The sequence below is a fragment of the Dromaius novaehollandiae genome, chromosome Z (assembly GCF_036370855.1).
Source record: "Dromaius novaehollandiae isolate bDroNov1 chromosome Z, bDroNov1.hap1, whole genome shotgun sequence".
NCBI lineage: Eukaryota > Metazoa > Chordata > Aves > Casuariiformes > Dromaiidae > Dromaius > Dromaius novaehollandiae.
This window is the reverse complement of record NC_088132.1, coordinates 31,050,423-31,064,534: the sequence shown is the minus strand read 5'-3', so window position 1 is coordinate 31,064,534 and position 14,112 is coordinate 31,050,423. Positions and strand designations below refer to the sequence as shown.

General features: G+C 35.8%; 1 protein-coding gene across 6 annotated transcripts in view; it reads left to right on the top strand.

The window, feature by feature from the left end:
• Nucleotides 1-14,112, top strand: part of LOC112978819 (Fanconi anemia group C protein) — an 85,090-nt gene that overhangs the window by 18,351 nt on the left and 52,627 nt on the right. For 5 of the 6 annotated variants that reach the window (XM_026092556.2, XM_064501428.1, XM_064501427.1 and 2 more), the window contains one exon: nucleotides 4,652-4,746. In XM_026092556.2, coding sequence (XP_025948341.2) covers nucleotides 4,652-4,746 — 95 coding nt within the window. Of the gene's footprint in view, nucleotides 1-4,651; nucleotides 4,747-14,112 lie in introns of those variants that run through there. The other variant, XM_026092557.2, reaches the window with a different exon arrangement.

The following is a 14,112-nucleotide window of genomic DNA, read 5'->3' as shown; positions in this document are numbered from 1 at the left end:
TTTCCATTTTGTAAAGAAAATTTGGGAAGCAACCATAGATTTAAACATAGCTGACTTTCACTAAGCAGCAAATGTGTACTCTTGTGGCACCTTCTGAGAAAAGCCATGTTTTTTTCTCTCTGGACTTCTTAGTGAGAGGGGAAACCATTCTCTTGCAATGGAAAGGTTCCCTTTCTAATCATACTTTCAGTTTTGAGAATACTGATGATGATTATTAATGTTTACAGTTACATGCATGCTTTCCTTCTCAGTTTTTCCTTGGAATATGCAAGTCTTTAGACCACCAGTTTTCTTCAGCCGACAGCGTATTAACTTGTAGAATGAGACGTCCCTCACTTTTCATCAAAGATGAAAGCCATCTGTTTCTGCTTTTTGACTCCTTTCCACAACAATCCCAGGAATACCTTCTCTGTTTCCTATTCTTTTCTTCTTTGGTATCCCTCAGCATTTTCTAAAGCAAAAAAAGCACTTTTCCTACAAGTCGCTCCTTACTTCTGAAGATTGCAAGAGAATGGATTTTTACTTTCGGCTTCCGTGTGTGTGCGCGTGGGGGGCCCTGGTTTGGTTTGTTTTTTTGTTTGTTTTGTGAGGAGGAGTGAGGAGAGTTGCCTCGGAGTTGCAAGCAAGCCAGTTCAGAAAACTTCGCTTGCTCACAACGGAATCCTTCACTTGAACGCTTAATGGTGGGTCAAGGAGACTTCCTGACGTCAGTAGACCTGAAGATGTCTGCTTATGTGTTCCCACCACTTCCTCTTTTTAGAGCCACCTGAGTTCTCTTTGGACAGCTGGCATTTTAAATTCAGCTGATTTTCATTTTGTTTGGCACTAGTTCTGAAGATATTCTCTAAGATAATGTTGGCTATAGCAAATGCTGACTCTCAAGTGGGTTTCATATAATTTCTCGTTTGGATAAATAGCTCATTCAGGCATATGTCTGAGACCAGGCCACCCTTGCAGTACAAGGAACTAATTTTGTTCAGTTCAGTCTTTCATACTAATACATGGAAGAGGAAAAAAACATTATACTTCTGCTTCATGTCCAAACCACAATACCTATCACCTCAAATGTATGTCTGTTGGTGCTGGGAGCTGACATAGCTGACCAGTCAGTGCAGGAAGCATGGTCTCCAAGGGAAAATAATCTCCTCATAAACACTCCTGAGCAGGAGGTGACCAAGTTAGCCTTATTTAGAAGACTAATCTGAGGGAAGCACGACCAAACAAAATCTTATGGCCATACTTGTGGCCCTAAACCACTGGGGATATATGAAGAATTTATTCTTGGTAAGGAATTCTGGTGCTTTTTTTCTGTGGACTGGGGAGGATTATCTTCTTGGTAAGCCCTTCCCTGTTTAAGTTTTGAGCCCAAATGTCTTGAATCTCAAACTAATGCTATAAATGCCGGGGAATTTCCTGGTGGCTCTGTATATCAGTATCTGCATATGTGTATGTGTGCATGCTCATGTATCTATTCATTTCCACAAAAAGTTCAGTTGCAGCAAATCTACATTTTTGGATTTTTTTTATCAGAAATTTTATGAAAGGCTCCAAAAAAGAATATTTCTGATTTTAAAATAAGAGCTTTCTCATTAGTTCTTGCCTCTGGCCCAGTTCATGATAGGGTATTTATAAATGGACTGAATCATAGGATGATTCAGACCACACTGTGTTAGGGGAAAGGAGTTACAACCGTTCTTCCCTTTTTTCTTTTTTCTTCCTTTTTTTCCTCCTGGGAGACTGGCATGGAAAGATTGCTATATATTTCATAATAAAGCTTTTTTTTTTTTTTTTTTTTTTTTTTCCCCATACAAAGGAGAGCCCAAGCTGTCTTAAATTTCCTACAGAAAAATTTCATTCCTTTAGTTGGAGTTCCAGCATTAACCTACTTAAATTCAGGAGAAAGTTGGTGAGATTTTTCTTTGGTATAATTTCCACCTTTAAATTAGCTAATTTTGTTCCTCTGCATGTATTTACCAGGTATTTTTAGATACAGTATGCATTCTTTCAAACCGTAATAAGATCAAATGTTCTAGTTCATATCTTGATAATGGCTTCCAGTTCATACCAGGATGGTAGGCTTTTCATGGGGATCACAATTACTAGCAAAATGAGAGGAGGAAAAAAACGACCACTAACTTTTCCATGGTTCTCTGTGTTAGGTCTTTTGACGTGATTATCTTTTGCAGTTGCCGTAAATTTGATTAAAAATCTATCTCCTATTCTTAATCTTCCTGTATTTCTGTCCCAGTTTTAAAGCAGCTGTGAAAAAAATACGATGAACCTGAGAACGGCCTCCACAGTGTTACTGGGTACTTCAGCAAGAGGACTGGATGACACCTTTTCCTCCTTTTCACAGATCTAAAGGAGGCTATAGGGCATTCAGTTGTGTCCTGGCCAAAAAGTGATTTTGTCTGGGAAAATTGCTCAGCTTTACACACTCTCAATTTTGAAGGAACTGTAAGCATGGCTATGACAGAAATACATGCTCATTTCAAGTAGACTGAGTTTTGAATGTATCTAGCTAAATCTGTATAAGCTCCTTATATTGGCAAATCGCACTTCATTTGTTAAAGCTTTTCTTTCATCATTTTAGCTTTCATCGTACTGATTTATATTACTGACAGGCAATAGTATATGCAATTTACGCTGAAGTGTGCTAGAAGTCTTCTTGAGTAGCAAAAAAATCTTTTCATCTCTAAGTCCTAATTAAGCTGTTACATGTATGTTTCCTTGATTTTTCTGGTTACTGAGAAACTGTAACTTAAATAAAATGACTATATGGCTTACCGTAGATGTACAGCTACAAATAGGATGAGGCAAAAGGAGGACTGTAAGCACTTGAACTACATACATTTCTTTGGGATAGGTGGTTTGGACTTGATTTTTTTCTCTTTTCTGTTTATTTGCCTGTATATTTTGATTCTAAATATTTTTTCTGTTAATAAAGTCTGGCTTTGCAGATGACTTCAATTACTAGTATTAAAACAATATCTGTTTATAATATTTAAACTCCTTTTTTTCCGAGAAGCAAATGACTGAGCAAATCATTGAGCTGGTTGGACAATAAATCACTGTTGTTTATTTTTAACTCCCATATGATTTTTGTATCAGAGTTGGTCTAGATAAAATGAGTTTTGAAGGAGATAATATTGACTTCTAGTGCTGATATCTGAATGCTAGTTGGATATGATTGCAATCAGTGAGTATGGACACTTCAAATTTCTGCTGAGTGGTATGCAAGATGTGTCTTTTATTCTGATCTTAAACAACCTAGGAAATTATTAGCCTCATAAAAACCCATGTTAAAAAAAAAATCCCCCAGCACACAATGGCAGAATATCCCAAATTGTAGTTAGTTAAATGTGTATGTTTGATAAACCATTTCTGTGCAGAGATGTTAGTCAGTGGGAGGCCACTGATGGCCTACAGGCTTGTTAGACATTTATTGAGGAATACTGGTTTAAATCAATATTAACATCTCTGATCACCTGGTGAAAATATAGACATTGTTTAATGGAGCTTTTAGTTTTTCTTCGGGCTTTGCCAACACAGCACTTCTACATAATATTGTTTATTACATCCTGGATAAAAAATATAAAGAGAATAGCAGAAATAATTTGTTGAGCGTTATAATATTCAGATTATCTCCTAATGTTGCTTCTAAAACTCATGTAGCAATACTCTTTCGTATTATAATTAAAAATAGTGGCACTTAGTAAGTGAATGTTGTATCAAAGCTTCAATAGTACATCTAGTTTTCATAATTTGTATTACAATGATGCAATCTTACTCTGGGATGAAATTCAATAGAGAGGCTCTTGGTATCTGCCAAAGCACATTTCTATTTAAAATAAAGGCCAAATGAAAGTGAAGTTGTGGGAAACAATCATGAATTAAATGGCTCTTCAACTGCTTATTCCAAATAATCAGCCTTTCTGTAATATTCTCTGTGCATCTGAACAGTAGCAATATTGCTAAGTATAGTAGGGTTTTAGAGATGGCATCTTGTTAGCAGTAGTAGGTTAGAATCAAGTATAAACCTGATCTGATCTTGAATAGAAAATCACAACAGGATTTTTTCCATTAGTGTTCAGGTATTCTGTCTGCAGACATGTCAATGTCCTGAAGCACAGAGAATCTTAATTTGTTTTTACAAAAACCACTATGTTTTACGTTCTTGTTTTGAATGGTTTCGTGAATCCAGAAGTTAATTTTGTCAGAAGCAAATGCTCTTTAGTTGTGCAAACTTCAGACACATGTAGTAATTATTGTATTACTGTTGAATATTGTTTATTATAGATGATATTACTTAGATACTTAAATTCCTTAATGATAGCTTCAGGTGTTATTTATGTAAACAATTTGCTAGGCTGTACATCTTTCTCAAGAATGTCTAAATATTGTATAGATTTTAAACTCTATGATAACTTTTAAATTGCTATTGAAGGGAATGATTATACAAGAACTATATATGAATAATATTAAATGTGTGGTCTGAATCTGGTAGAATGGAGGCATTATGAGTTGAGACTGATATTTAGCCCTTTGGTTTTGCGGATGGATAGCGATTGTTGTGTGTAATTCTGTCTGTGTTTTTTTTCTTTTTTTTTTTTTTTTCCTAAATGCATCCTTATTTGCTTTTTTTCTGCAGATGAAAGCCAGAAGACTCTGATGTGGTGCTTATGTTGTCTGTACAGCAGTGAACCACAGAACCCTGTGGAATTGAAGGCCAACAGCTGGATACGGGTAAGTGAATGAATCCTTCCCAGAACTGCTTTGAATTAAATTGATTATTTAAAGGTGCTACATCTATAGCATAGAAACATTGTCATTTAAGAAACTGCTCCAAACACAACTTGCATACATATTGCATTGATCCGTGATCATCTCTAATTATAACACAATTTGTGCTAATCTGTCATTTTAAAAGTAAAAAGAAAATGTGGTATTTTAAAGTGGGATAGTTTTAAAGCCTTTTAATCCAGTGAATTCACTAAATCCAGTAAGTGCGAGTAGGAAGCAAAGACCACAAATCAGAAGGGAAGAAAGTGTTATTTAAAAAAAGAACCTTTCAATTAAGGAAAAATAAATAATATGGAGAAATGCCATAGTTTGTTTTGAAAACAGCTTGTATTTGCTCTTTAATTTTGTTCTCTTTTGCTTTTGTTTAATCTTCTGCCTCAAAGGCAGTCACAGAGGGGAGAGGTAGTGCTTGTGTGTGGATTTATATTTAGTGACTTAACGAATAATGAATCCTTAACTTTAACCCCAAATTTAGGGGTTTTACATAGGCACATCTGTTCATATTTTATGTATTTCCACACTGAACTAGCAAAGCACGCAAGCATGTAAATAACTTGCAGCACACTGATGCTTAAAGCTATACATTGCTGAATAGCATTTTGAGGGGGCCATGTTGTTGACTTTCCATCTTGGCATTCTCCATGGATCCTTATTTAAATATGCTATAAAATACATTAACAATTCCATTATTTTTTTTTTTACCATGTAGTCCTCACAACTAGAGAGATTATAGTATTAATTGATTATTATTAACTTACCTTCAGCTTTAGCAAAAATGTATTTTCAGGTTCCTCTGAACTGTTCATTTATCAATTATTAGTTGACTTTGCATGTACATACTAGTTTTCTAGGTATGCATATCATACTAGGATGTACAAATTATTATAAAGTAGGTAACGGTATTGCAGATGTGCGTGTTGGTAAATAACTTTTAACTGAGCAGTATTGTTGATTTTGGTGAGATGATTCTCAGCAGTTCTCTCAAACATTCAGATGCCCTGTGTGTACTTGTATGTGTGTAGGCTGCCTTTATGTATGTATTTGCTGGGTTGTACCGTAAGCCGTGAAATTCTTGATAGCTTAATATTAACTAAAATCACCTTCATTTGCTTCCTGTCTTTAATCTTTTTCCAAAAGCTTTTCTTGAGGTCAGTGTAGTTGGAATTCACTGTCACAGTGAACTATTATGGCGTTAGTCTTGGTTTGTAAAGGATTTTTTAAAGATAGACTTGAAAACCATAGTAAGGTAAAGTAAAAATGATGCAAAACTTCTACCTTTTTAAATGTATTCTAGCTGGTTGGGACGATATTCTTCATAATGACCTAGGAGATGCAGCGTGGCAGGCACTTAGTTGTTATACAGACCAAGAGCAAAATTTGTTGTTGCATTTGTTACTAGCAGCAGCACACGCGTTAACCTGGTGAGGGAGAGAGATATCCAGACCACTTCCATTCCTGGGGAGGGGAAAAGTGTCATTTTAACTTAGATCAGTTACCTGATCTGGTTTATCATGTAACTGGACTGATGCTTTTGCTGGTGTAAGAGAAAGCGACACAGAAACAGGAACAAACAGGCATGGATGGATAGAGGTGGGACTGTTGCTTTTGGCAGCACTGCTACTGTAAGCTGTCTTAAATTGGGACTAACTTGTAAGCATTCAATCCAAGGTTCACTGTAGCCTGCAGGAATTTTTCCACTGACTTTCAGTGGGTTTGAAACAACCTTAAATAGTCATTGTGACTTAATGAGTCACAAGTTAGTCTGAAAATGATAGAGAAGAGGCGTTGAAGGCACAGACATAACTTACCATGAACTATTTTTATCATTCCACTCTTCCCTGGATGCTTGAAGTGTGTGTAGCATAATACAATCTGAAAAGTAATATGCTCACATTTTGTTTGCAGGGGAAGAAATAGCCCTCGGAAAAGTTTTAATGAATAAAAAATAAACTTAAGGAAGCAAGGGAGGCTGTAAAATGCACAGCGTAAGGATACAAAAGTTGAGATTAAAAGAGAGAGTATTACTAAGTTGTTTTCTATAGCAGTTAGAATTTCTTCTCGCTGTCTGTCCAGTGTGCATCGTAGTAAAGCTTTTTGAACAGAGTGGTTTAATCCCATTTTTTGTAATCAGCATTGTAATTCTAGTCATCAGCATATGTGATATAATAAGGACTATTGTTCTTGTTTGGACAGATGAACCCATGTTAAATATCTTGCTACTTTTGAAGAATTCCTTTTGGGAACTATGATGATGATTTCTATTGTCATAAAAATAAACATACAGTAAGTTGGCCCACCTAACGCATATTTAAAATTGTTTCCTCATGGGCTGTTTGTTTTCCACGTTGTACGTGTCTCAAAAGATTGTCACAGGAGGAGATCAAGACATAAAAGCTATGGGAGCCATAAATTTGAAGTTTGCCTTGGCTGTTTTCACATTGACTTGACCACCAACTTGTGCAGTGTTTCGTTCTGACCTCAGCCTTATTCGTAGTAAACAGGCAGCTCTTTTTATAACAGGGTTATTTACAGTCTTGTGTTGAAGACTGCAAATACACTGTTGTACATTATGGAAAAAATGGCCAAAAACAGTCTAAAACATATAGTTAGAACAACTTGTTGGGGTTTGGAAGGGAGGTAATTTTGTGGCAACATGATGAAAGGAAGTTGAAATCCTGAAGTTATTCTAAATAAACCTCTGAAAATCAAGTTTTACTTAGAAGGTTTTTAGGATTATGGAAAAGGTGTCCTGCTTGGAATGAAACAATAGATTGTCTAAGCTGTTTAAGCTATACAGAGAGGGTACGTAGGGAAAGCCATTCATGCCAGAGCACAGAATGGGGTTCTGCGTCAGCTCCAGGCATATATGTTGGCACAGAAGCTGTGGAAAAGGGGAGTTCCAAATCTTTACATATAGGAGTCGCTATTCAGCTTCTGCCCAGCTGACCTTCATGGTAGCCTTGTCCTTTAGCCCTGCAGCGCAGAGTTAATTTCATCTCTTCAGCTTAATCCTTTAGCATAAAGGAGGAGATACTCATCTCCTGCTTCGCCCGAAGGTGAAGTAGTTTTTCACTGTGCAAGCCATCATGCCTCAAACCAGTCAAGGCCTCTATGTGTACATTTATTCAATCTTAGAAGAAAGAAAATGTTACAGAAAAGTTGTGTGCAATGGGGATAGGCCAAAATTAAAATCTATAAAACTGGGAATCTCCAAAGTTTGTTTTAGTGTTAAAACTAAAGCATTAATAGTAAACATAGATAAAGTTGTCCAAGATTAAAATTCTCCTTTCAAAATGCAAAGATATATATGACTACAAAATAATATTATTGAGTCAATTTAGTGGTGAGTGTTCTTCTCTTGGCTTTTATAGCTATATACATTGACTATTAAATTAAATCTTGCTTTTAGTGATGGCAGGCACCAGTTCCCAAAGAATAATTTGTGGCCTTCCAGTGAGACTGTGGTTATGTTTATTGATGAGAAGGTTGATCTCATGGCCCTTATTTTCAGCTACTACATTGCATTTTCAAAGTAGCAAAAGATATATTTGACACTAGCTTAGTTTTTAACTCTTCTGATGAACAGCTTGCTGCCACTACCATTAGGAAAGCTTGGTTACTTCTAGTGGGCAGAAGGGTAGCTGTGCACTTTGACTATATTATTAAGAAGTTTCAGAAGCCAAGTTTACGTATGCCTGTTTAAGTCCTCATAAAGAATCAAATGTGCAAAGAAATGGTTTGGTAGTTAATTAAAAGGCACAAAGTAGACTGCAGTATTTTTAAGGTTGTATGCTGTTTAAAATTGTGAGAAGTTTCTTTCTTTTTCTTTTTTTATGGTTCTGAATTATAGTATTGGAATCTAGGCTCCTTATTCATCTACCAGCCAGATGTAGTGTAGGAAGCCAAGATACGTGCTGCTACAGACTTCTCACCGATGAAATCAATCGTGACCTGGTGAACCAGTTTCCAAGAAGGAAAGTGATTTAGTTTCTCCATCTGGCCTGTTCTAAGCAGAGGATTTTGGAGCCATGCAGTATGTGTGGTTCTAAGATGGGCTTCTGTCTGGTGGGGCTAAACCAGCTTCATTTCAGTCACACTGCAGGTTACCTTTGCAATGATACTGTGCCAGCTAAAGAGCATTTCTGGAGTAGTTTCCCATTTTGTTAACGTGGTCACACCACCACCTGTGCTCTAGGTTTGTAAACTGTATTTATGAATTGTTTACTGCTTCAAGATTTGTTGGTTTATTATCCTATCACTGTTTTTTTTTTTTTGCATGGTTTTAGAAAGCCGTGCAAACTTATGAAAGCGTTTTAATCCTCCCCCCTCCTCCCCTTTTCAAATTTGGTAAAACAGGAACAATTAATATCTCTCTTTTGCCTCTTTCTTTATAAAAAGTATTTTTCTTACTACTCTAATTTCCTTCTAAGGAATATGAAGGAATAAAACGGTGTATATGTAATGCCTTAAACATAGGGGTTGGGAAGTCTATCACCCTTGATATCTAGTTTTAATGGTGTTTTTTGGTGTTGGCTAAGTTTTCCTTTTTAGAAACATAGTTATTTTGGATATCTGTATCCCATGTAAGGCCACATTTTTATTAATGCCCACAGGAGTATAAGTGTACTTTATAAGAGTAATTTTTAACAGCACTGGAATTATTTGTATTGCATTTTGCTAAAATGTCTAATGGAATGTGTGTTTTATCTTTCACAAGATTTTATACATGTTTATCTTTCACTAGTGTTTTTCTGGGTAATTTCTAAACTGAAGATGGTATGATGCCAAATTAAAATTTTGATTCAGAAAGCTTTAATGTTATTGCATCAGCAGATCTGTAAAAGTATTATTCTTGTGAAAAACGGAAACTGATTGTTTTCATAGTACCTTTACACATCTTTAATTTGAACATGTAGTATTTTGTATAATCTGGACCAATTCTGCACTGTGCTGTGTATGAGTGGGCATATGTGCAAGCATGTAACTCTATTTTGACTTGTCTGTTGATCAAACTCTGATGAACTCTGATTTTTGTCTGCTAATCATTTGTGAAGGTTACTGGGATAATCCTGTTGCCAGGTTAAGGTTTTGAACTGTGGTCTGCAGTCGCTGTCTCTCCCCGTTGTCTAAGAGTTAAACATCGCAATTTTCTGCTGAACTAAACAATGCTGGTGGAAAGCTTGTGGAAGACTTGTTTCCAAACGTATGCAATGGGTGGAAGAGACTGTGTTATTTTTTTCCTTTGGGCGTTGTGAGTAGTCAGTAAATAATGCTGTCTGCCTCTCAGTACCTCTTTGAAAATGCAAACGTAGCCTTTTCAAGTAAAGGGTCTCTGTTTTGCTGAATACAGCGTTTGCAGCGAAATTGCAACGTGCTTGCTGGAACTTGGCTATTTTTTTACAGAAATGTGAGGGACACCAAAATATCAATGTGATTTCATTAAGTGTTTTTTTCAATAGCAAACATGTAAACAGGTTTGAAAACTATTAATTTAATATGGTAAGCTTTTTGTACAGCCTCTGCTTATACAGCAATTCTCAAATATTTTCTAGTAAAAAGAGTTTTGTCCCTTAGAATTTCAGTTACAAATCTGAAAGCCTGATGTCAAAGATGGTCTTCTATTTGGGATCTTTCCCTTTAGTGTTACTGCATTTTGACTCTTTTTAATGTGTCCCCATGTGGAGGACACATTAAACAATCTGAATGAAAGTCTTATTTTCCAGAAGGAAGGCATATACCTGTCCTCCACCTGTGAACCTTTTGATGTACCTTTAAGTTATATATATTGATTTAGTTTAAATTTGATGGAGTTCTGTCTATTGTATCTTTGAATTGTATTAGAGTGTTTTGTAGTGGTTTGCCACTGCTTGAATAGGCCAGATCAAGAAATTTATTGCCAATTAAGCACAGGATGTTTGAGATTTTTAGTGATGTTCTCCGGATGACCTGGATTTTTTATGATCATCTTGACTTTTTCATTAAGCTACAATTTTAATTGAGTTGGTTCAGTTAATGAAGTAGTGACCTTTCACCCTTGGTCCTGAATCTGTGCCAGAATTTTACGCAAAATGGGTTTTTAGGGCCTTTGCTTTTTTTATATAGTATTATTTTTGTTTTATATAAGAGCATTTGCTTAATGAGTAAGAATGTCATTCTTATCTCATTATGGATGTCTAAGGCTGTGATGAATTAACCCACCTTTGAAAGGATGGTCTCTCAGCCATGGTTGCGAATGAAATCGTTTGTGATTTCCTTCTTTAGAACAGTGGCACCTGCATTTAAATGTTTGGTTACCTCTCACTGCAGAGTTTGACTTTTCTGTAGTTTCCCTTTCCTTCCTCACTGTCAAGTCTTTCTTGACTGGTATTTTTAACTATCCAGCTGTCTGATCAAGTGTTACCATATTTGTCATTCTTGAGAATAGCTTAGTGACATGTATTTTGTTTAGGCAACAATAGTCAGAAATAGTCAGAAAGTAAAAAGCATTTTTACAAAAATTCTGCAAATTAAACTTCTTAAAATTATAAGATTTGAGGGACTTATTGTTTTGTCTGTAAGGGAACAGTTGCTTATCTTTGATCTGCTGGGAGTTTGCAAGCTTATCCAGTTACTTCCGAGAAAGGAAATAATGTCTCATGCAAGTTGAAATAGAAGTATTAGAAGGAAATGTTGAGGGAGAGGGTGAGAAGAGAAAAGGAGGATGCTACTAGAGAGTTGTGCAAAATAGCTTGGAAAAAAACCTGGAAAGAAGTCCTATTAGGAAAAGGATACGGAGTGTGAAACTGTTCATGCATATTTGTCTTGTAGCTGGAATAAATTACCTCTGAAGCAAATCATCTGATTAAATGCTTTCTATATGTCTGTCACAATGAGGACAGTAAGGCACCACAGTAAAATAAGAAGGAACTGAGAGGGACTAGGTTGTCTTATGCGAGATGCATAGAGATTCTTATCATATTTTTATAACGTATCTAAATTAGCTTTTATGGATGGAAGAAAAAAAAGGCAGATAAATAATATAATGAAAATTGTAAAACAGTTATCTTTTATATTTCCTTCCTGTGTCTTTTACGTAGAGAAGCGCATTTTGAGAGGTGTATGGCTCATATACACTTGTTAAAATGCAGTATGCTGAGTCTGTAAGGAAGACGTTGTTTAAAACTGGACAGTGTTATTTGCAGTGCATAGTAATGGCAGTTTTATTGCTTACAATGATAGCTATTTACCAACTTCTGAGCAATGGTGTATATTCTTACATACCAGTAGATGGCATTCTTTGTATTATATGCAGGTATACATATGTTTATTTTGTGTACACAGCTGTCCATTTCACAGCATTCCGCTACATATTCTTCCAAGGGAATATAAACAATTTCTTATAATAATATAGTCTCTAGACTACAAACTAACTTCAGTACTCTCCAGTTTGTGAAGCGTTATTTTGAGCCTTAGTTGTCTAATGATACCTGCACCGGCGAGACTTCTGTGTTAGGATTTCCTGAAATTGTTGGCAATTATTTAGGGCATTCACTAATAGGAAGACAAATTTCATGATCTTTCTACTTTCCTGTATGCACAATACATGCAGTTGAACTGATTTGTGGGAGAATTCTGCTTGTGTTTTACCTGTTGCTATGATAATGACTAACTCTTTGTATTTATATTTTTCAGTACTGAGGGGCTTTGTATCTAGGATGCATCCTACTAAACACTGTGCACCAATAGTTTAGAAAACATCCTTGGTTTTGAAGTGGTTACAGTCAAAGACTCATTATGCAAATAGGTGGAACAAAGAATCAAAAAGAAGCAACCACTCCTTTTCTCCAGCCCCCTTCCTTCACCATTATAAAATTACAGATAGTATAATGGACACTCCAGTTTTCTCTGTATTTCCCTTTTTCTCTCTTTCCTGACTGAGCTTTATCTCTGGCTTCAGAGCAACTCATTTATATATTGTCATGCACTGTTTTGTTAAAGACAAGTCCCATATGTATTTCAGGTGGTGGTGGTTGTTTTTTACGCATCTGTCATTGTACTACTTGGTTTGCTGCTCTCATGGTTTACTGTGTTCTGTCACCTTTTCCACTGCTGCTGGCTTCAGAGGTTTATTTGCTGCAGATATTAGCATCTCTCCACGATATTTGGCTACAACAAAGCATCCATTCTTTTATTTCTAACACCTTGTTAAGAGTAAGCCTTTTGTAGTGCATTACCACAGCAACTCTATCAAATGAAATGAACTGTGAACAGGTCTACCACTAAATGCCAGTAGGTGGCACACTCTTTATTAACGAGTTACTGGTATGTACATACATAAAAACGTACATACATACGTCAACAAGCACTCACACGCAGTTTTTAAACAGCGGGGTAATTTAGATGTTGTCGGGGATTAAGCTAATGGTCATTAACGTGGCCTTTCTGTGGTCCCATCTGGATGTGTTTTGTTAGAAAATTAGTTAGTATTATGTGGTAGTTTGCCTTTACTTTGTCAAATTTGTCAGAAGGATGACAAATAAAGATGAGTGCTTTCTCTAAGGAAAGACTGGGTTGAACTCAACTTCTCCAAGCAAAACTATGTGTATAAAATAATGGTGTTACAGAGTGAACACAAACAGGCATTCACGGGAACTGATAATGAGAAATAAAAAATGGGAATTAGCTATTGTGTGCTATACCATCATATAAATTGTTTTATGTTGCTGAAGTTTTCCGCTCTTAGTAACAACTAAGAGCAATTATTAAATAAATATGCCCCATAAAAGTGGAAAGAAACAAAAACAGTCTACCAAATATCCCGCTTCTAATGGCTACCTGTTCTGGAGGCTTTTGTATACTTGTGAAAAATTCTGGAGTGGACAATTATACAATAATGATCCTTTCTATGAGATTGTTTTGTTTTATGTTTTGGAATTTTTAGATTACTCTTCTTCATGATTGGTCAGAGCATTGAAGAACTTGGACTTTAATGCAATTTTAGTAATCTGATTACTTATGCAATATAATTATTAATGATCTCATCATTCTTGCAAACTTTAACCCATGTCTAAATCCTACTTAGGCTCATATCGTGTGGACAGGATGGGAAAGGCAGATTTCGGTGGCATTTGTAAATTGCTAAGCTATCAAAGTTGCATCTAAGAAATCTGAATGTTGTATATGACTTGTGAGTCAAGGAATACTGAGGAAGAATATTGGCATTCTGAGCAAGAAAAGCTGCTTACAATTGTTTCACAGATTAAAGGGGAAAACATAAAAAATTTTGCTTCTTAATTCGATGTCAAAATTCTATTTACATAGTTTTATTTT